General features: G+C 37.1%; 1 protein-coding gene across 6 annotated transcripts in view; it reads left to right on the plus strand.

The window, feature by feature from the left end:
- Nucleotides 1-24,718, plus strand: part of ZSWIM6 (zinc finger SWIM-type containing 6) — a 166,197-nt gene that overhangs the window by 90,321 nt on the left and 51,158 nt on the right. For all 6 annotated transcript variants that reach the window (XM_036408778.2, XM_036408774.2, XM_036408773.2 and 3 more), the window contains exon 2: nt 14,286-14,642. In XM_036408778.2, the coding sequence (XP_036264671.1) occupies nt 14,286-14,642 (357 nt within the window). The remainder of the gene's footprint in view (nt 1-14,285; nt 14,643-24,718) is intronic.

The following is a 24,718-nucleotide window of genomic DNA, read 5'->3' on the forward strand; positions in this document are numbered from 1 at the left end:
TTGAATTGGTGGTTATTAAAAAAGCAATTATTTTCTTATAGAATTGGATTTTCTCATAAGAATGTGGTAGGTATAGTTAATGTACCTAAAGTATAGTTTGGTTGTCCTTTCTACCTAATCTGGATTGCACAAATATGTTTGAAATGTCAAGTTAGTTTTCTCTGGTAATTGAACTAGTCTGTGACAAATTTGGGAAGGTGGGAAAGGTCTTTAAGACTGGAAAGCATGCCACAGTTTTGTTTAATGCTATAAAGAAAAGCTGTAAAAATAAAAGCTAGTGTATATTAAGGATACAAAAAATTTAGTGGGTTTAAAATGTTGAGCTCACACTTTGAAGTGTAATTCTATTTTAATATCTTTACTAATGGAAGAAGAAAGATGACTGATTTGGTAGGGTAATCTTGTTTGAAAAATTGACAATTCTTTGGCATGAGGCCCAGATCTCTTTTTAAATTTTGTGTGCAATAGAAAAACATCAGTCTTTTAGATATTATTCGAGGGAAAGGAGATTGAGGGCAGAGTGTGTGTGCTACCTCTTCATATAGGAGGAGAGTAGAAAAAGGGGATAGTGGATATTTCATATAATCAACTCCTTTTACCTTTCCAGAAAGGAAAAAGAATGCCATGTATAAAAGAACGATTAGAAGAGTATTACTTTAAAGTAATGGGGATATTTAACTTTTCTTGGCCTCCAAATCTATAAGAAATATGAAGACTTGTTTTTTTTCCCCCTTCTAAATTGTGAGGGCCTGCTTTCACACTAAAATTTAACATCCAGAGAGCTTTTTTTTTTTTTTTTTTATAATATATTTTGTTGATTTTTTACAGAGAGGAAGGGAGAGAGATAGAGAGCTAGAAACGTCTCGATGAGAGCGAAACATCGACCAACAGTTGCCTCTTGCACACCCCCTACCGGGGATGTGCCCGCAACCAATGTACATGCCCTTGACTGACCGACGCTCTACCACTGAGCCAAACCGGCTTCGGCGCCTCTGTTCCTTTTTAAAATCCTTTTCACCAAGGTTCTTTCTGAGTACTGAATTTATAGGGTACTTCAACTTTGTTTTTGTTGTCCAGTATAGCAAAACATGTCTGAGCTTGAATATTTGAGATGTTCAGGTCCAAAGTCATGTTGGTTGAGTGAACAGGAAGTTTTCTCTTCTATTCATTTTCAATTCTGTTCATTTATGGATGCCAACTATGTGCTGGTAGGTGCTAGGGACACAAAAATGAACACAACAGCTTACAGTTCACTGGGAGAGTGAACAATTTACCATAGTTTTATGTGCTAAGGGACTATAACAACAATTTGCAGAAAGTGCATAAAAGAGAGAACAAAAACATTTGTGTGTGTGTGTGTGTGTGTGTATTGGGTGGCGCTTCATGACTCTAGTTATTTTATCTTTCAGCATTCAGTGCTACTTATTAAATGTAAATCTTTTGTATTCAGTAGCATATAAGTTGAAAGCTTAATAGACTTACTACTTGCTTTATAGGTGGTAATTTTCAACCCTCTCCCTAGATTTCAAACATTTGGTCAGAGTGCAAGTGGGAGGCAACCTATCAATGGGTTTCTTTCACATTGATGTTTCTCTATGTCTCTCCCTGTCCTTTCCACTCACTCTAAAAATCAATGGGAAGAAATTATCCTTGGGTGATGATTAACAACAACAACAACAAAAAGTTCTATAAGGTTAAATATTATTATCAGAGAAAAAATAAAATAGTGGTGGGCATAACCTTAAACATTGTCTAACCTACCCCTTACATTTTATATGGTTAAATGACCTGTCCAAGTATATAGCCCATCTATAGGCTGGGGCTGGATGAGGAGGTGGGTACTCTTGACTGTCTAGGGTTAGGCTTTTTCATGTGATTAAGACATAGTTATGGTATGCCCAGGGTTTGAGTAGCTCATAGATCATGCTTCTAATGTTTGCTGCAATTATGGATTATAAAACTTAATCTGATTAAGCTAGATTGAAGGCAACATGGTATATGGCCAGAATCAGGAGAACTGCCACTTACTAGTAGAACATTCAACATCATAGATCATAGTTTCCATCTCTGAGTTTCCTTTTCCCTATCTGTAACAAGGGGGGAAAGAATATCTATTTTATTGAGTTGTAAAACTTTTAAATGTAAATCTGTTAACAGTGTTTGGCTTTTAATTGCCATCAAGTGTCTTTTCTTATATATATATATATATATATATATATATATATATACACACATATATATACATTACATATACATATATATGTATATGTGGGTTATGTAGATGTAATGAGGTCATAGACTAGAAATCACTTGGAAAGTTTCACATTATATACAAATGAACATGTCTATTAGTTTCCTTCTCTTCATTATTTCATTCTCTCCTTTATAAGTAGTTTGTTGAATGGCAATACTATTTTATTATGATGATTAGAGAACTTAATATTTTCTTTACTAAATTCCATGATTCTCTAGTGAATGAGATAGAGCCATGGTCGGCAAACTGGGGCTTGGGAGCCACATGCCGCTCTTTGGCCCCTTGAGTGTGGCTCTTCCACAAAATACCACGGCCTGGGCGAGTCTATTTTGAAGAAGAGGCGTTAGAAGACATTTACGTTTAAGAAATTTGGCTCTCAAAAGAAATGTCAATTATTGTACTGTTGATATTTGGCTCTGTGGACTAATGAGTTTGCCGACCACTGAGATAGTGTATGTTCTGTTTAGGGGAGGAGAAATTATAGAATGTGTTGGTAGATATTCTGAAAGAAACTTTTCAAGGAAGTTGCAATCTCAGAGAGACAAACTGGCCCTGATCTAATAATGTACTTAGAGACAGTAAAATAACAACATTGACCCAAGAAGTATATGGGGGCATAGTGAGAAGATTTATTTATCATGTGGAAGTCAAAAGTAAGCATAGTTTAGGAATAAAGAGAAAGGAAAAGGCTGTAGTTGGGAGTGGAGGTTGAGTGAGACCAGCCTTGACAAGAGATATTGAAGTAATTTGAGAAAATCACAGTGCCAATAAGAACAGAGATATATACAGGATAGTTTGATATTACCTACATGAAATTTCACCTATAAGGGGAATATTCGGGGGAACCTCATAAAATGCTAACACCTCACCCTGGCAATCCTTGTAAATACAGAATCTTCTTTCCCTTTTTGGCCATCCTGTAAGAATTTGATTGTTTTTAGTAGCCTAGCTTTGAATAAGGCCATATATGCTATCTCACAACTCTCCTCTAATTAAATTATGCCAGCCTGCACCTCAAAAGGTGTTTATTAGTTGTACTGGGATTTTGTTGTCATAATTCCAAGAGTTACATTCCCAGCTATGGAGAGTGACGCTGACTGTACAAAGCTCTGTGTGGAACCCACTCCATCCCTTTCATACTTTCCCCCTGTCTGCTTATAAGTGTGTCTATTTTAGGACAGAAACAGGTGTGAAGCAGATGGGAGGGCAGTCTCAGTGAAACACCTGCTCCCTGATTGATCTCCAGGTGTGATTCAGGCAGTAACTAAAAAGGAAGTTGACTGAAAGTATGAATAGTCTGTCACCTCACTGCCAGCATAACTAGAAAAGCAAACAGTAATGGCCTGGGGTGCTGAACAGTTTGGACTGACTCTGCTAAATACTTCAATGCAATGAAAGAACAGTTTTCTTTTAGGAACATGTGTTCCAAGTTGATATACTCCTACTGCTTCTTAGAAACTCTGAACCTAGTAACCACCCAGAAGCCTCTTGCCTTCTAACATCCTCAGCCCCTTCTTTTCCCTCCTTTCTTTGTGCCCCGCTTTCTGGATTATCTTTTCTACTCACTTTTCCCTCTGGCAGTCTGTTAGTAGCAAGGAAGTGTGGGCGAAAGAATGGTGATTTGTTCAAATTCTTTGTCCCATATATGAAATGGGTATTGCTGAAGGCAGTAAAAATGGTTGGCTGTATAGGTGGTTTGATTTGGACTCATTAGCCTTCCGATTCCTCCAGGAAGGGGAAGGGGTAGATTAAGTGGGGATTTACTCTTGCTTTAAATGATTTCTCATTTTTGTGATTTATTTTTTTTAAAATTGTTACACTAAATAAGGGCTGCTAAAAAGTATGAATTCTACCTAATTGCCACCTTAACTTCTTTTTTCTAAAGTGGGTTAATAAAGTCCTCTGGCAGTTACAAGCCACTGTTAGAAATTTTATCACTTCTTGGTGCTTTAATGGTTATACTTCTTTGAACTATGAATGCTTGACCTGCATAATCAGTTGATTATTGTTGTTACTAAGTATTTATAGGACTTCAAAGTAGTAAATAGTACACAAAGCAAATATACTACCCTTACTCCATGAACTAATGATTCATGAAGGTGAAGCTTAGGGCAGAGATAAGTCTGCACTCAGGGGAGAAATGAGGGTAGGGAGGTGGAGCCCAGGAACATTTGCCATTGGTCATTTTGGGAACACTTAAGTAGTCATTGTATTTCTTAGGGCTATCTGAAATTTTGCTTCATTCAATTGAGGTTTATTTATTTAAAGATAATGTGGTTCCAAGAAGTCTGTTTCCAGGGACTACAGTTTAAAGTTCCTGTTACCTTAAAAGTATGTCCTGACTCCTGAAGACTAACCATCTGGCTAGTATAGTTGTCCTTCTGATCAATAAAGATTGATTTTGGAGTGATTTATCCTGAGTGTTAACTGCTTACAACTGCACAGAAGAGGCAGTGGTACATGTTTTGGCTCCTGTTCAGCTGGAGGAACTTGAGCTTCCTTAGTCTTTTCAGAAAGCCTGACTAGGAGATTGGCATTGTGGCAGGAATGTTTTACTTAGATTCAGGAAGTCAGGGTACAAATGTCAGTAATTTAGATAGACAGAATAACTAGATTATTAGTTTTCTTTTTTAAATATATTATACAAACTGTGCTCTAAATTATAATCCTATTAAGTACATTGTTTAAGAGACCTGTAGGAAGTAATAAAACTTTCAATAAATTTTTTATTTTCTTTTTATTTCCCCAATGACCTTAATTTTATAGTTTTTAAAAACTAAGTTTTACATTGCAGTAAATCCCCCATCTCCCTAAAGGAAATATGATCTTTAAGCTTTACCTTGGCTACTTTTATACCCTCTGGATGTTTGGGGATATTTTCTCTCAAATTAAGAACTTGACTAGAAAGAATCATGAAGTAAATGATTATTTTCCTGTGGATTTAAGTATTTCTCATTGAGTAAGTATATAGTAAACTTAGGGTGCATTAAATTAAAAAATAGTTTAATGCTGACCAAAGTTAGCACTTTGTGAACATACTTTTGATAACCTATAGCTCATTCTTGTCATATGATGGATTTGAGTCAATCTTTTCTCTTGGGAATACTGTTTTTAGGTGTGGTTATTGAGCCTCGGCCACTTTAGTGTTTTGTATTTAGAAAAAACTGTTTTTATTATCATCCACCATGGAGATAATGAAAACATTTAAGAACAAATACTTTCACTTTTTAAAAAAATTGTTTTTTTATATCCAAGTTTGATAACTAACCTGTGGCAGTTACTCTAAAAACAAAAAATCCTGATGTTTAATTTTGAATAACTTGTAGCTTTTGAAAAATAAGATTCAATAAAATTCTTCAAAATCTAAGACATTTTAATCAGAGTACTGAGTTAATTTTGGTCGATTGTAAGGGAGACAAGAGTATGTATTCAGAATTTTGGAATGACCGTTTAAGTGGGTTTCTTCATATTATTTTTCTCAGCATACACAAAATTCTTGTGTTTTTTGTGTTTTTTTTGTGGAAGGAAAATGCTTTATCCCAGGATGGCAATAGAGATATGGGAAAGTTTCTTTCTTTTAAATGAATGAAAGTAGATTTCTCAGTGTAATATCGGACTTCATTAACTTCTGGGTGTTTATCCAAAGACAATGAAAGCTTTAACTTGAGAAGATACATGTACTCCCATGTTTATTGTACCATTATTTACAATTGCCAAGATATGGAAACTACCTAAGAGTCGTTCAATAGATGAATGGATAAAGAAAATGTGTTTGGGTCTGAGTGTGTGAGCACAATAGAATATTAGCCATAAAAATGTAATATTTCCTTTTGCAACAACATGGATGGACTTTGAAGGCATCATGTTAAGTTAAATAATCAGTCAGAGAAATACAAATATTGTATAATTTTACTTTTAGAACTTATATGTTATCTAAAAATCAAACATAAAATCCAAACTCATAGATACAGAGAATAGATTAGTGATTGCCAGAAGTGGGGATTTGAGGTTGGTGAAATGAATGAAGGGGTACAAACATATAAAATAAATGAGTAATGGGGATATAATGCATAGCATGATGACTGTGGTTAATAATACTGTGTAGCATATTTGAGAGTTGCTAGGATCTTAAAGAGTTCTCATCAAGTTATGGCTGGTATGGATCTTAAAGAGTTCTGGCTGGTGTGGATCTTAAAGAGTTCTGGCTGGTGTGGCTCAGTTGGTTGGATCCTTCCTACATGCTGAAGGATCATGGGTTCGATTCCCCATAGGGCACAAGCCTAGGTTGTGGGTTTGGTTTCAGGGCATGGGTTGGGAAGGGGAACTGATCCATGTTTCTCTCATATTAATGTTTCTCTCCCTATTCTCTTTATTTAATACCTGAGAAGAGCTGAAACCAGTTCGACTCAGTGGATAGAGCATCGGCCTGCGGACTAGGGGGTCCCGGGTTCGATTCTGGCCAAGGGCATGTAATTGGTTGCGGGCACATCCCCAGTGGGGAGTGTGCAGGAGGCAGCTGATCGATGATTGTCTCTCATCGATGTTTCTTACTCTGTCTCTCTCTCTTCCTCTCTGTGGGAGATCAATAAAATATATATTTAAAAAAAAAAATACCTGAGAAGAGTAGAAGAAATAGGAAATAGATATTAATGGCTAAAAGGAGAACAAGTTGCCCAGCCTCTCTCTGCCTTGTCTTACCTTGAGTGCTCTACTTAATCTTTTTCTCTGGAGTGTGGCTGAGTCACAAAAAGGACTGAGCATCTGTGGTTAAGTTGGAAGTGTCCTTTTGCCTGGATAGGTTGGTCCAGTCAGTAGTGTGATGGCCACATTGATGACTGTCATTGTTAGCATTTGGGATGTGATCATTACCAGACTCCCAGAACATGTGCTGGACATAATTTATGTGACAAATTCTTTACTCAGGAACACTTTGAGCACTTCTAAAATTTTAGCAAAAGCACTTTTTTTTAAAGCAATTTTTTTGTCAAGCAATTTGTGTTCATGGTAGAAATTTTAGAAAAAACACTTCCTACGCACAAACCAAAACAAAGCAAATAAAAAGTCACCTATAATTCCACTGCTCCAATATAAGGGTGAAAATGCCTTACTAAGTAAGTTTCATCCATATTTTGAACAGATGACCTGTGTGCTTTTCTTTTATCACCATGTACTTATGAAAAAATACTCTGATTAATCATTTTAAAATTTTTATATTTTAATATAGATTTTTAATAAAGGTTTTACTTTATAGAAATACATTTTTGTTACTATAAAATTTTATTTATTTCTTAATGTTCAGACCAGTTTAACATTTATTTCTTAATGCTCAGACTTGGAATGGGAAGCATTTAGGTTACATAATAAGCTAGAAATTGTATACATTCTTTATATCACAAGTTACATATTTTTTATTATTCTGTTTACGATGTTTAAATGAGTACATTCTGACTAGACTTGTTTAGGCTATAATTCTAATCATCTAGGTCAGTAGTCCCTGGACCTGCAGCAGCAGCATTATTTGGGATGATGGCATGGGGGCCCAGCAATGTGTTATAACAATCCTCCAGGTGATCCTGATGCTTATTCCAGTTTGAGAAGCACTTGTCTATATGTTCCACATACCATACGTTCTTTTATCTAACATGCTTCTTGAGTGTTTCCTTCAGGACAGTCCTTTGTAACAATGATGCCAGAGACCTCTGCTGTTTCGTATGGTGTCATGGATCTCTGCTTCTAACTTAACCCATAAAAGAGGAGTGGACTCTTAGAAATAGTCTTTAGTTAAGTTAAAGACTGGGCTTGGAGCCAAAGCATTTAGTCATTTGTGACTTCTACATTGTAGAGTGGCATTGCTTGGAAGAACCCATGAGTTCCTCCATTTGACATAGCAGAAGAGCCTGGCCTATAATTCCAAGCAAGGGCTGTGCTGGATCCTTGGGTTGCAGAGATGAAAGATGGTACTCTACCTCCAAGGGTCCTGTAACTTAGCAATGTTTACCCAAGTGTCTGGATCTTTAATTTGCCTCATTCTTTTAAATCACTTATGTATTGATAGGGAAATATTTGTTTGTATAAGTTTATCATTTGGATTTTAGAAAACCCATGTTTCTATCAGGTCGCTTAATCCCAAGTGAGTTCTACCACTCTCAGAATTCCTGTAAAAAGGGGAGGGTGAAGCCCACTTTGCAGAATTAAGTCTGTTAGAGCTTGGGAATGAGATAAGGCAATAGGAATCAGCTAGGGCCAAAATCTGGTGCTACTGTTGGGGTTGAGGGGTCAGGCTGGAGCTCTAGGGTGTGGGTGGTGGAATTTGACTTCTGAGGCCTGCATGTTCCCTTCCCCAGCCTGAGCACACTTTTCTCTTTACCTCTTGGCAAACAAAATTAGTCTCCAGAGTTTCTCCCTCACCTCTACTCCTAAAGCAAACAGCCAAGCATTTTTGAAGGTTGTTATGCTGTAAGTAGCAACACAGGAAATAAACTGGTAAAGGGATTTTCAGTCTCCTCTCCTGTTTAGACACAGGCCCTGGGAAGTAAGACAAAGGTGTTTAGAGCTGCTAGGTTAGTGTTTGGGCACCACAGGGCTATAGTAAACTTAATCTGCAACTCAGAAGTTGGAGACCCAGATGAAAAGCCACGTTTGGGGGCAGGAGAGAGGGAGCCCTGAACTGAAGGGGCAGCATTGGGGCTATTCTGACATCAAAGGAATCTGGTAGATCTGGCCCTTTAGAAAGGGCAGAAGGCTGGAGCTCCTTTGCTTGTATTAGAAAATGTTGGCATCAGAGAAAGTGGCATTAAGTGGAATTTAACAAATTGGGGCAAATAATTTAAATTCCCAAGCACCTTGTGGCTTTACAGTTGTTAAAGTAACTCAAATTAGTCTACCTAACTTATTTATTACCTCTGTCTACCCACCCAGAATCTCAGTCTGGTTGTTTGCCTCAGTTCTGAAAAATTACTTGATGGTAATAGTGGTGGTGGGGAACCCTTAGTACTTTAATATTTGGATGAAATGGGATGATGTGATTAAACACAAAATCTAGCACATCCTAATGCTTCTTCTACCCTGTTTTCCCCAAAATAAGAGTGTCTTATATAAATTTTTTCTCCCAAAGTTGCGCTAGGTCTTATTTTCAGGGGATGTCTTATCTTTCCATGCGCTAGGTCTTATTTTTGGAGGATGTCTTATTTTCGGGGAAACACGGTAGTTGCACGTTGCAGGTAGCTAAATTAGTGAGTAAGTGTCTTTTTAGAAATAATCTGTAATAATAAAACTGTAATATGCAAAGTATTCCAGACAAAGTCGCAGTTGGAGTGGGCCACAGCAGACACCCCTGGCTGCAGAGGCAGCAGCAGGTGGGGGCCTAGGCAGAGGTGGTGGAGGCTCCCGGAGGCAGTGTCGTGGGCCAAGGCCCTTGCACTAATTTTGTGCATTGAGCCTCTAGGTTTAAATAACTATAAAATGCCATTCAGATCTAACAGTAACTCTTATCATATGGATCTTTGTATGAAATGGTGCAAGAATCTACATTAATGAGAACAAAACCGATACTGAACTGAATGCTACTGGGAACTCTTGGTTAGGCCCATCTAGTGCATGCTTCATAAATTTTTATGTTGTTTATATGTGTGCTGTGGTTTACAGTCTGGTCTTTGCATTAATTTGCCATTGTCTTTCTCTCAAATATTAATGAAGTGTAGGAGTCCAAGCAGGCATTTTTAAGGTAGACTTAAAGCTTTTCTTTGAAAAAATAATTTTCTGAAAGATGGAAACCACTTCACTAGTGATTGCCAGTGAAATCTCCTAATGTCTTTCTATAAGCTGTTTAAGCTTAGTATTAGAAATTAGGGCTAGAGGATTTAATTAACCAGCTCACAGGAAGCAGTCTCTTTAATTTAGGATTTCCCTTTGAGAAAATTATGTAGTTGAGAAGGAATATCATATTTTAGATAAGTTGGTTTTTGAGTTGAGTTTATTGCCTCCATCTTGGGCCCTTAAAGCGTCAGTACTGCTGATCTGGAAATTAAGCACAATTTTAATTAAAACATTTTTTTTAAATGGATGGTTGCAACATGGTGAGTTGGATTTTGTGTGCTATAGTTCTCAGAGTTAGGAAAGATAAAAGTTAGGTTTTGAGGGGGCCAATGATTAATTCACCTATTCACCAAGGACACATAATCAGGTATTGGTTACCATACATTTAGCCAGTATAGTGGGTTTAGTTAACCAATGAATATACTTTGTTATGAGAGTGTTAAATGTTAACACTTTTGCATTGTTTAGACTTAGCTTAAAAAAATACAAAAAAATTCTCTCATAACCCTTGCCACCCTTTCAGCCATAACATTACATTACTTGGTTTCTGCCTTTAATTTCCCTGGGGTTCTTTTTATTTAGGAAAAGGGCAAAAGATGTATTTGTGTAGGTACTACACCAGTACTTCTGTTAAATTCCTTTTCAACAAAGAATATGTTACTAGAGCGCTTCATGCACAGGCTGCATATTTTTCTGAAAAGACTGTGCCTTGAAAGCAGTAGTTTTCAGTGTATATTTATGTCTACCAGATTATTTTAGCTTAAAATAATGGTTTGAGTTTGAAACAATTTTTCAGTTAACTGAGCACATACAGATATAAGCACAAAATTGTATATCTTGAAACAGTTGTCTTTCCAGTCTGATGTGGGTCTCCTTTAAAATGCAACTAAAATCTAACCTTAGATATTGAAAATACTAGTAAGCTCTCAAAGAAAGTTTATTTTAGAATATCAGTGAATAAATAAATATTTGCTTTCCAGAAACCTTAATTAATTCTAATTAATGTGAAATTAATGTAGATGATTTGAGTATGTGCTCATGCATGAGAAATTTGCCCCTTAAGTGTTTTTCTACTGAGTCTTATTAACTACTGACCTGTAAGATCAAAAATGATTTGGCTAAAAGAAGTTAATTCTTCCCTTTCTTAGCAGTGCATTATAAATAGTTCTTTATCTTTCTGATATCACTCTTAATTATTGAGGACCTCACAGTCCTTTTGCTTACTAAATGTACACTTATGAGAAAGAGTTTAAAGGTCAGTAATGTCTAGATATAATTATGAAAAAAAGTTTGATCTTGTGGACACCCTGAAAGGGTTTCAGAGATCTCTGGGTATCCCTGGACAACATTTTGATAACTTAAAAAAAAAAAAATCTCACATTTTATCTGTTTGAAAGTAACTGATAAAACGAGCTATATTTGTGTGTTGGCAGAACTTAATAAGAAAAATGGGGAAAGAGGGCTGCATTGAGCATAGGTATAGCTGACTGAAGTGTTTTGGTTTTGTTGTCAAAGCAATTATCCTTCTAGTGTTGCCCTACTCACCTCAAACATTCTCAGCCAAGTTTGTATTCTAAGACACGTCATGAGTGAGGACCCCCCCCCCCCCCCAAATTCAAGTAGCATAGAAAAATAAAAGTGTTATGGATGAAGGGAATGTATCCAGTACTCCTCCCCTACTGCTCCAGCTGGGAAGGGAAGGAAAGGGAAATAAAATTTAATGAGCACTTTTACTATGTGCCAGGTGCTTTACATATGTTATTTCATTTTAATCCCCAAATAACCCTAGGAGGTATTTTCTAGCCACATTTTGCAAACAAATAAAGCCAGAGACTGCGATGTTACATAGCGAGCCCAGACACTCAGCGTTTATGTGACAGAGCCTGAACTGAGTCAAAGTCTCTCTATCACCAAGGCCTATATAGTACTGTGTCTGTGTTTCTGCTTTGTTTTTCTTCAGTTCTTGCAGCTTGATAATGTGAATATTAATGCTTTATTGGGCTCAGTGGTGACATGAGGCTAAAACAGTTTGACTGTCCAATGAGGTTTGTTCTCATGGGATTATCTATCTTTAATAGATAATATTTTGTAAAGTCAAGTAAATATATTTATTTTTTAAAAAAAGGTTTAGATAATTTCTTCAGTTTTAGTTATTTGAAAAGAAAAAGTTTTCCATGTTTTTTCATAGACTGGAAGATTGCCTCTTTTTGTGTCCTCTGTTCTGTTATACAGAACAGCTAACTATGCCAAAGGAGATTTTGCCTAACCAGCTGATCGCTAGGGTTTATCAGAACTCCAGAAAGGCAGAATCCATGCTCAGGAACATTATTATGTTTCAAGTCATCCAGTACCTAAGAGATACGACTGTTTGGGGTGGAGAGGAGGGTGTCAGGGAAAGATGTCTTACAGCCCTCTAGGGATTGTTGAGAGGAATATTTGCCTTGCTTCTCTGTGCATGCTCAGGTATGATTTAGGACTCACAGAGAGTATATTTACTTTGTATCTTTCCTTTAATTGTGGTTTTCCAGAAAAGTTCCTGACTAAAATAGATAAAGGAGACTGGAATACTCATTCTGAAACTCTGGAAGGAAACCAAAATGGATAATCTCTGGAAGAAAATAAAAGATTATCTATCATATTACAATTCTCAAAATTTCTTATTGTGAAGCAATAATAGCTTCTTTTTAGAAAATGCATTTTAAGTTGATTAATTGGGTAAGAATTATTATGGTACTTTTTCCACTAAGTGTTGCTGAATATGAATGATAAGGTCAAATTACACTACTTTGAAAGATTTCTTGTAGTTGAATAGGATTTCTTCTAACTCTCTGGCTTAATTACCCTTCCTTGAAGAAGATCATAAGTGGGGTTCAGATGCCCCACATTGAACTCTAGCTGTCATCTGGCCATCATTCTCATGTACAACTCTGCAGCTTCTCATAGTTCCCACATGGTGAAGAATCTTTGTGAATGAAGGGAAATCTAAAGAAATGGTGACGGGCTTGGTGGATTTTATTCAAGTGGAAGGCTGAGAGTGAGCAAGGGCTTTATCTTGTATCTTCAAGTTTCTGTCAGGCACTTGATTCCTTAGGTAATGTGTCCTGTAGTTTTCAAAGAGATCTCATCTCCTTTAGGTTTATCCCTGGTCTAAAGGCTAACCTTCCAAACACAGTAAGGGAAGAGGCATGAGGAGGAATTGTCCCTTGGCCAAACAGGCCAGGACTGACAGGTGACATTGGTGATGGAAGGCAGTTTTTAGTTGAATGCAAGCTGTAGCTAGGGCTCTCCAAGGGGGAATTGTTGCCTGTGTGGGGTGAATGTCTCATCTCTGGACCATTATTAGCAGTGTCCATGAGGCTGTTGGTCTGGGAGATTGTGGAGGATTCCTGTGTGTTTCTAAGTTAAAGGCTCCTTGCCACTTGGTGATTTTGTGTGTGTGTGTGTGTGTGTGTGTGTGTGTGTGTGTGTGTGTATGCGCCTGTGCGTGCGCACACACACACATGCTCAAGCATGAGCGTTTAACAACTTCTATAACCAGCTTTAACTCTATAATGTGAAAGAAAATAGTCGTTATTAACTACTTAGTATGGTATGCATGAGATTTGGTGGGCTTTGCAGTTCCATCAGTAGACACTCATATTATTATATTGGGGGATATGTATGCATGCTATAGAAAGGATTATTAATTAAAACCTTTTTTCTGATCACTGTGAAAGGGAGCCTCCTCATAGTTACAGAGTTGGCTGAAGGAGACTAGTGACTACCTGGAATAAAGATGGAGGGAAAGGAGGAGTTTGTTGAGAAGAAACCAGAGCTGGCCTACTCTACTTTAAAAAGTTAAAAGGGAAAAGCACCATTGACCTAGGGAATTTTTATCCAGTATACCACAGATTCAGAGTAGAGTAATGATGGCTTATTAGTTCTGTAATCTATTTCCTAAAGGAATGGAGGTGGTATATGCGATAAGTGTTTTCATATGGCTCTGTAAAATATTTCAGATGTCTCTTGAATACCATTTATTTTTTACCTTTAAGATGTGGGAGGGAGTAGGTATAGGATAGGGTTTGAGTGGCCTGAATGTTTTTACTTGGAAAAAAAGGCTGTCATGTTTTTTTCTTGCTGCCATGAAGTACTTACTACACATTTCAAAGAATTAGAACATTTCATAACATTTGAAGGCAGAAGCTAAATTCTCTCCTGTCTTCCTTTCATTTAGGTTTCCACTTGAGCGGCACAGTAACAGAACCTGCAATACAATCGGAGCCAGAAACTGTTTGCAACGTGGCCATCAGCTTTGATCGTTGCAAGATTACCTCAGTGACCTGCAGCTGTGGAAACAAGGACATATTTTATTGTGCCCATGTTGTGGCACTGTCTTTATACCGCATTCGCAAGCCAGATCAGGTCAAATTGCATCTTCCCATTTCAGAAACTCTCTTTCAAATGAATAGAGACCAACTACAAAAGTTTGTACAGTATTTGATCACAGTGCACCACACAGAAGTTTTGCCAACTGCTCAGAAATTAGCAGATGAAATTCTATCCCAGAATTCAGAAATTAACCAAGTTCATGGTGAGTATAGATATTCATACTATAGATTTCTTCTGGATTCTTTTTGGTTTATAAGTTCAATCCTTCATGAAAATTAATTAAATGTGAGTTAGGTCATCGGTATTGCTCTTATTAGACAGCTAAGAGAATTGTAAGAGTGTGTGTGTATGCATGTGTGTGCATGCACACATGCTTTATATATTTATTATTGTTTTCAGAGAGAAAGAGAAATAGAAACATCATTGATGAGAGAGAATCATTGATCAGCTGCCTCCTGTGTGCCCCCCATTGGGGGTTGAGCCCACAACCTAGGCATGTGCCCTGACCAAGAATTGAACTGTGACCATAGGCCAACACTCAACCACTGAGCCACTGAGCCACATCGGCCAGGCCTAAGTTTTGTTTTGCATTTTAAAACAAGTCAGTTTTGTTCATTCTGCTAGCTACACACATAACCTTTTATGCTTAGAAAAATCTTTCATTTGTTGATGATTGGCTTTTATACTTTTACATTTGGTAAAATGTCATCAAATACTAGATATTAGTTGTGGAAAACACTTAATTTAACCATTTTATTTACCCATGTCAACTATTATCAGTAAACTGACTTGTGCGTGATCAGAATATTTTTTTCTGTTTTCTTTAAAAATTTATTTTCCAAGGCAGAAAATTTGTGACAGAATTCCTCAAAGCAAGAAAATTAATTATTCTTAGAAAAATATTACAACTTGTTTATAGAGACATTAGGATATGGCTATCATGAATAAGACATCTCTAAAAGGTTTTCTTTTATACATTGAACATGTGATTTGATTTTTTCTTTAAGAAAGATGGCTAGAATGTGAATATTAGGAAGAGTATCTTATAGACAAGGTTTAGCTTATTCAAATTTATTTTAGAAAAAGTCATATAATTTATAAGTAAATACAATTTGGTAGATTTTTTCTTTTTCCAATGCCTCTCAAAATTCTATTATTTCCTTTTAATTATTTTGAATATTTAAAAATTTTATATATTTTTTAATTGAAAGTGTGTGAGAGAAAGAGTGATAGAAACATCAATGATGAGAAAATCATTGATCAGATGCCTCCTGCATGACCCCTGCTGGAGATCAAGTCTGCAACCCAGGCATGTGTTCTGATGGGGAATTAAACCGTGACCTTCTGGTTCATAGGTTGACACTCAACCACTAAGCCACACCAGTTAGGCTGAATATTTTATTTTTAAAATAATTTTATCCTGAGGAATTAAAAGCTTCTTCAAGCCTATTTCATGTACATTGCTCTTCACAATTTTCTTGTAAGCTAGACATTGGGAATTTGTAACTGCAGTAGCTTCTAGATGAAGAAACCAAGGACAATGAGTTAGTGACCCATCCCAAAATCACAGGTAGGAAAGTCAGTTGGAATATAGATTTAGTCACCATAATAGTTCAGTTCTTGTTTGTATCCTTTTATACATTTCGTTATTTCCATGTAACTTTGATTATATTATAAAATTAACCACTCTCTGCTAAATAGTGTCTGTAAGATAGTATATGTTAATGGCCCTCCAGGGAGATTGCCAGTTACAGTTTTGTGGGGTTTTTTTAAAATATATATTTTTCCATCACCATTTATCATCCCATGTCTTCCTCCATCTCCTCCCACCCCTACAGTCACCACACTTTTGCCTGTGTCCATGAGTTCTTTATCTTTTTTTCTTTTACAGCTGAATAGAGTAGTATTTTATTGTGTGTATATGTACCATAGCTATTTTATCTACTCATCTAGTAATGGAGGAAGACACATTGGCTACTTCCAAATCTTGGCAGTTTTGCATTTTTTAAAATATATTTTTTATTGATTTCAGGGAGGAAAGATAGATAGAAACATCAATTATGAGGGAGGATTCAATGATGATGTGGCTGCTTCCTGCACACCCCACAATGGGGATCGAGCCCACAACCTGGGCATGTGCCCTCGACCAGAATCGATGCCAGGACCCTTCAGTCCGTAGGCTGATACTCTATCCATTGAGCCAAACCAGCTAGGGCCAGTTTTGTATTTTTTTAAAAACAAAATTGTTTACTCTTGGCTTTATATTCTAATTAAACTTTCCAGCTTCCATACTCTTAGAAAAGAGGCTGGTGTCTTTGCTAAGTACTTATTTAGGAAATCTGCTGATTTCTAAGTGCTTACTCACTTTCTTAGTTACTTCAACTCAGCCTTTTCTGGTATTGACAATTGGTGAAACTAAAAAGGGTATGATCAATGGGTGGTTGATATAATTAGCAAACAAATTGATATAATTAGCAAATAAATTCTACTAGTGGCCTGGTACAGAGAGTTCATGCACGGGAGTGTCCCTCAGCCTGGCCTGCACCCTCTCCTGTCTGGGACCCCTTGGGGGATATCCAACTGCCAGTTTAGGCCCGATCCCTGCAGGCCAAAACTGGCAGTTGGACATCCCTCTTGCAATCCAACCTGCTGGCTTCTAATTGCTCGCCTGCCTGCCTGATTGTCCCTAACCACTCTGCCTGCTTGCCTGCTTGCCTGCTCGCCTGCTCACCCCCAACTGCCCCCCACCTGCGAGCCTGATCGCACCCAACTGCCTCCCCTGCCACCCTGCTTGCCCCCATCTGTCCCTTGCCCCTGCTGGCCTGATCACACCTCTAACTACTCCCCCTCCCTTGCCTGCTCATCCCAAACTGCCCTTCCCCCCCCCCCCCCCAGCCTGATCACTCCCCACTGCCACCTGCTCATCCTCAACTGGCCTCCCACTGGCCTGGTCTCCCCCAATTGCCCTCCCCTCTTGGCCTAATCATCCCTAACTGCCTCTTCTCGGCCCTGCTTTGTTCGGAAGGACGTCCGGAAAGTCTCCCAGTCTAATTAGCTTATTACCCTTTTATTAGTATAGATAGAGGCCTGGTGCATGGGTGGGGGCCAGCTGGTCTGCCCTGAAGGGGGTCCTGGGTCAAGGTGGGGGTCCCTTTGGGGGGTGAGGCTGGCCTGGGTAAAGGGCTGATGGCCATTTGCAGGTTGGCCATGCTCCCTTAATGGTGGAGGTCTTGCTAGGGGGCGGGGCCAGCCTGGATGAGGGGCTGAGGGCCTTTTGAGAGTGGTTTGCAGGCTGGCCAAGTCCCCGGCTTTGTCTGGAAGGTCTCCTGATCTAATTAGCATATTACTCTTTTATTAGTATAGAGAGGAGAGAATAAAGACTAATTTTTTCTCATGTGAAATGCTCATTATCTTCTCTTAACAATTTTGTAAAAATTTTAATGATGTAACATATGCATGTATAATAACAAATAATCTATAATAATAAAAGGGTAATGTGTTAATTAGACAGGATGTCCTTCTGGATATCATTCCAGACATCTAGGGCAGGTGGGAAGCAGCCCAACTCCTGGGTGCCAGAGGGAAGCCAGTGCCGGTAGCAGGGAAAGGAAGGCCTACTCTTGCACAGATTTTTGTGCATCAGGCCTCTAATAATACTAATAATATAACCTAATATAACCAAGTTTACCTCCTGTTGGGATTTCTATAAGAAGCTTCTCATAGTTAGGAAGAGAGAAGAAACCAATTGAGGGAATGGATGATATTTCATGAGTTGGAAGTCAGCTTGCTTTTCTCTGACTTTCTGGCACATATTTCCTCTTTTAATTTTTCTCTTGTGCTCTTCTTTTAGTGACCTTTTTATGGGGTAGCGTGTACCAGGCAGACAACAATAGACAGTGGCAGGCTGAGGGGAAGCTGTGACATTGGAACAATGGGAAAGGGGGTTTATTTCCAGGGCCTGACGAATCCTAAAAGTGGCTAGACTCATCCCTTACTCACTGCGATCACCCCAAATATACCATCTCAGTCAGCCAGATGTAGAAAGGATGTATTCACATGTCCATGAGGGCTGGCACACGGACATCTATGACCTCTTTCATTTTGATTCTGTGATTCTTTGGTGGTAGTATTTCTGCAGAAATCCAAGAGGCACCTACAATCTTACTGCAAAGGTGTACCTCTTGTACTTCTACCCACTTTTGTTTGTATAATTTTCTTACATCAGATATTTCAATTTGTTTGAGAGTTGTTCTTATTAAACTAACACCATCAATTCCATTCATGCCTGACTGTCCCACTAAATTTAGCCTCTGGAATGCCTCTGTCTCTCCATGTGTTACATATATAATCTATTTAGGCTCCCCTAGATATTACCAAGCCAAAACAAACTTACTTAGTTTCATGTTCATGTGTAGCTTATGTGTACTTGATTGTAAGCTCCATCAGGGTTAAAATTATGATCTACGTATCATGGTAGCCTTTCTAAGGACAATACTTAAGAAGTAATAGGGCCATGCCTGGGTAGCTCAGTTGCTTAGAGTGTCATCCTGATATGCCGAGGTTGTGGGTTCAATCACTGGTCAGGGAACATACAAGTATCAATCAATGAATGCATAAGTAAGTGGTACAACAAGTCACTACTTATCCTTGCTCTTCCTCTTTCTTCCTTCCTCTTTAAAATCAATCAATAAATTTTTAAAAAGTAATAGGCACTTAGCACTTTATTAAGTAAAAAGTAAAACTTCTTTTTTTCATTTCATTTTGTTCTGAATATAAATTTAGAGATTTCTTTTTACACACAGACATGTTCCAAATCTAACAGTGAGAGAAAGTTGGAGTTGTTTGGAGGTTTCATGTCACATCTTTCTTCCTTTTGTTTTCCTGTGGAAAGTCCTACTCATTGTAGTTGGACTTGCTATTGCTATTGGCAACCAGTTTTTGCAAGTATCCTAGGGAGTTAATTAAGTTATTATAAGCATGTACTTTATATTGTAGAATATTGGTAAAACAAAGGTCTTATCAACTGGTCAATATAATTAGCAAATACATTCTGTAGGCGAGAGTAAAGTTGCTTTAAATATGTTATATCAAAGTGCAGTGTTGTGAAACCTAAAGTTTTTAAAAATAAGACTGTATCTTGGAAAAATGTATGGTAGTATAGAAGTATGTGAACATGGAAAGATAAGTCCTCATTGGCTCCCCACTCCCAAGAGCCTCTTCCCTTAGTCTCCACTAACTCCCTGCTCCCCCAAGCAACCACTGTTGACAGTGTGGTTTATATTTCTTGAGGTAATTTTCTTTGTGCACACACGTATGTATTATGAAAAACAGTTTAGAAAACATTTTTCTGCAGTTTGCTTTTTCTCTCAATAAATTGTGAATAACTTTTTATGTTAGTATACATAGGTCTATTACTGTTTTAAATTTTGTGTAATATTCCATAGAATGGATATATTTACCCACTAACCTACTTAATGGTTTTTGAAGTTGTTTGCATTTTTTTCCCGACTGTATGCAATGCTGCTGAGACCATCCTCTGTGTGTGTGTGTGTGTGTGTGTGTGTGTGTGTGGTGTGTAATTTTGAATAATATTAGTAGTAAAAATTTCTTAGCAGTAGAAATGCTAGACCAAGTGATATATGCATTTTGAGTTTTATCCTTATTGCCCACTTTTGCTCTAAAAATTACCGGTTTTACTCTTAAGTTTTAACTAAAACTTGATGATTTCATAATGACTTAAATATGGGGTGTGTTGTTTTTTTAATTGATGGAATATACAATCAGGTGATATTTTTTCCTTCACATGAAAAATGTATTTATCAAAAGAGAAATAATTTTGGAACTTAACTCTTACTTTAGAGGAATTATATCAAGAGTAATTTGTTAGAGTAATGCAGAGATAGCCCAATATTCTTTCTTCTTTTCTTTTCATCTCCAAATCTTGCCTTTTCATACACCCTGTAGTTATCTCTGACATTGCCCCAACTTTCATAATTTTAAAGGATTGCTAACAGCTCCAATCAGTTTCCTCAACATTCCTCTCTCCTTTAACTGACCCTACGAATCTCCATGTTGGCTTACACATGGGTTCTTTGTACCTCCCATTATAGGACTCTTTAAAGTATTTAGGACGTTAGAAGTTAGACAACCTAAATCAATATACTGGGGATAAGTAACTAAATCTCTTCGGGTCTCAATTTTCTTATTTGTAAAACATGGACATTCAAGAGCGCCTATTTTATAAGGTCAGGAAGGATAAAGGAGTAAATACAAGTAGCTCTTACCACTATTATTGTGATGTAAGTTGACATGAGTCTTCATAGGCACTGATAGATAATTGAGGAAGATATTTATGAACCAGTTTTTAAAACAATCTTTTAAAATAATCTGAATAACCCATTATTGAAGATTGAAAACATTGTAGGTACCTTTTAATAAATTTGAAGAGTTGGATTATGTACTTTCTAAGAACATTTCTTTTAAATATTCATATTTGTGTACCAAGTAATTGTTAATACATTTATTAACTAATGGAACATGATTTACCTAATATGCACTCTGTTTATACTCTGCATTTTTAAATGAGCATTGGAGAATGTACAAATACTTCATTGCCTTTTGTCCCTATAAAAATACATGATTATTTCTGTACATGAATATTATTGAACTTCTGAAGTAAATTAGATGGTAATAAAAGATGAATAATAAAATCAGATGAGAGGAAAATAATAGAGGAGGAGCTGTAAATTCTGACAGGCCTATTTGAGTTCCCTGAGATAATATATGCTGATTGCAGTGCTACTTCTTTCCCTCCTTGGCATTTAGCTGAAGGGTAGGTGGCTTGTTTAGGGAGCAGAGCCTGGCACAAGCCAGGGCTCCCTCCATCATTAGCCTCCATGATAAAGAAATCAGGTTGTCCTCTGGAGAGGATATCACACTGTATCATGGCAGTAGAATTTTTTATTTATTTGATGCTGTTGTCATCTCTAAAGAAAGCCTTTTTTGAGTCTGAATCACTGAAGTTTGCTGCCTTGCCTCCTCCTTAGTTGATGTCAGGATTTTTGCTTCAGCTTTTAAGAGTACTGGTGCCTTTGCAAACCGCAGACTTTTATGTTTCCTAGTTTTAACAGCAGGCATTACAATTTTAAGAAATGTCATTTTTCTATAAGTCCCCCAAAAGAGGCTTAATCTATCACCTCTGCAGTGTGGACACCTGCTGCCTGTATTCTGCCTATATAGACTAAACTTGTCAATTTAATTTGAACATTGCTACATACATGTAAATAGTTATAGCATTATTTGGAAAATAGTTACTAAAGCAGTTAGGTTACAGTTAAGAGGAAGATGTAAACTAAAAGCTGTTCGCTTCTTTGAATTTGCTTCCCAGCCAAAGTAAGAGAAGAGAAAGCATTAAGTTCCCCACTAGAAACCAAAGCTATGGATAATGTCACATACCAAACATAGCATAAGTCAGTTGTGAACATGTCGTAATATCTCAGTTTAAAATTTGCCGAATGATTTGATGTTTCCTAGTGCTTAGGACCAACTATTCCAGTGATGTGAGACAGATACCTCATTCAGTATGTCCCTAATGTACTTCATTTATTACACTGAGAGGCCTCAGATGCTTTAGGACCCTGAATACTTTTCAATACAAAGAATGTGCCACCATATTTAACATTCTCTCCAAATAAAATTGTCCCCCCATTCTTACCCCCTATTTTTATCCTGGCAAGGATTCTGATCCAGTAGGTCTGAGTTGGTATTTTCACAGTTTGCCTCAAGAATTTTCATATACTCTTAATTTTGAGAACCTAAGGGGAAAGAGAATTTTGATATTGGGATAAATCAAACTAAATTAAATAGCAGATAGGGGAAGCCAACAATTTGACAGTGGTTCTTCAAGTCTATAATTTCTTCTTTGCTAGCCTCCTAATGGTATTACATAACCAAGGTAGGGGGGTAAGTCAGATTCACACTCCCCAGTTGAAAATAAGAGACAGTTAAACTGTTTCACTTTCTTCAGCAGATGATTTCACTTTCCCTGAAGGCTTGAAACTTTGATGAATTAAGCTTTGGTAATAAACTGCTCACAAAGATTAATTATACAGTTATAAAAAGTTATAGCATTTATAATTATATATAAGAGTAAAAATATGATAGGTTTTAAAACACTTTACATGGACCATTTAATTTCCATACACAGATTCTGGTTCCTGCCCAACTGGGGGAATATCTAAGAGCAAATGTATATTTACATGAAATGATGTTTCTCTCTGCATGTCTTTTTCAAAACTAAATGCTGAGACATTTGTCTTTGATAACAGACAGTCATTAACAAGTAGAACTAAATTTTGCAAATCTCCATTTTATACAAGGCTTAGGCAACACTTAATGTATGTAATCAAGACATTAGGATTTGATTAAAGTTTAATAAATGAATTTTCTATTTTAAGGGGATCGTCATTATAGACTTTTAATTTTCTGGTCTATAATATATATTATACATGTCTTACTCCTAAAACGTTGAGTTATATTTATAGTAAGTTTATCAATTACCATGTTTCCCCGAAAATAAGACATCCTCTGAAAATAAGACCTACTTACAGGTTTCCTTCTGAGTGAAATATAAGGCATCTTCCCAAAAATAAGCCCCCCCTCCCCCGCCCCCCAGGCTAAACATGAGAGATTTGGTCCACTGATTCTGAAAGAAATGGAGTCACAAGAAATTCACCAGGAAATTCAGGAATTGGATTGTTAGGATGATGTTCCAGAAGATGATGACATGATTGTCATTGAATAAATGAGTAAATTCTTGATCCTGTAGGATTCACAGTTTGTCTGGTTTGTGTTGACAACTACCGTACTGCCGTACCGTATACAGGTAATAAATTTCCTTTATTTTTATTTAACAATAAATGTGTAACGTATTCTTCTTCATGGAAAAATAAGACATCCCCTGAAAATAAGATCTAGCGCACCTTTGGGTGCAAAAATTAATATAAGACACTGTCTTATTTTGGGGGAAACAGGGTAGCTATCTTTGCTTGCGTTGCAATGGCTAGGTGAGGATGTTTTCTACAGAGCCACATGAAATTTCTAATTTTTATTATCTAGTTAATTTTTTATCCCTACATTATAAATTTTAGGGTTGAGGAAATAGAGACCTAAGGAGCTAAAGTGATTTTCTAGAGGACACGGTCTTTCTAAACTGAGCCTAGAGCTGAAGATTTATCAATTCTAACCCAGGATTAGGAACTACGCATATCCTCTCAATTTGTGTGGAGACTTTTTCAGTAAAATTTTGTTTGTGGGCCATTTTTCCTCTGCATTGCCTCCTCCCTCCCTCATTTGCTCAAGAAGTAAATTAATGTTAGCCAGGTAGGCATGGCTCAGTTGTTGAATGTGGACCTATGAAGCAGGAGGGTCATGGTTTGATTCCTGGTCAGGGCTCATGCTGGCTTTGTAGGCTTAATTCCCAGAGTGGGGTATGCAGGAGGCCGCCGATTCATGATTCACTCTCATTGATGTTACTAACTCTCTCTCCTTCTCCCTTCCTTTCTGAAATAAAGAAAAAAAGAAATGTTAATTCTAATACTAGTTCACAGCCCCCCAATAAAAACCACAACTTGATTTTCTTGAGGACTTGAGAAATATAATTTCATCTATTTAGACGTTTGCTGTTAGATGTCTTTTAAGCTGGACAAGAATAAAAATATGTATGCATGTAAATTAAATGATTCATTAAAGGCATTATAAATCTGTCATATATTTAAAAAATATGATAGTGTTTTAAAACCTATTAGATTTTAATGAAAAATTCATTGTGTAATTCAAGTCAAATAAAAGTGATTCCTGATTATTATTCCTAGTACTTGTCTTTCTTAGTATGAAAAATATAAGAACTGAGTATATCTAAAGTTTGGGAGAGTATCTGAGTGTTAACCCATTTGCCACTTCAGCCAAGAAGCAGCCTAGGATTTTTTCCAAACCAAATTAATATCTACTTAAAATATCTGGATATTTCTGTGGCAAACAGAAACTCCAAGCCTCATAGAGCTCTGACCCAAGCAGTGAAGGGTAGTACAACTCCATCACCCACAGGACAGTCAGCCCCCATCCATGTCCTTCTGAGGCAGGCCTCCGTGTAGGTCTGTGCCTTCAGTTTCCATTAGAAAACAACTTAAAAAATCATAAAAATTGGGGGAAATAACCATTCTGAGGGTAGAAATCTGAGGGAGCAGTGAGGTATGCATAATCAGTACCTTGTAAGAGTTT

This window comes from Pipistrellus kuhlii, unplaced genomic scaffold, assembly GCF_014108245.1.
Source record: "Pipistrellus kuhlii isolate mPipKuh1 unplaced genomic scaffold, mPipKuh1.p scaffold_m20_p_4, whole genome shotgun sequence".
In the NCBI taxonomy this organism is placed as follows: Eukaryota; Metazoa; Chordata; class Mammalia; order Chiroptera; family Vespertilionidae; genus Pipistrellus; species Pipistrellus kuhlii.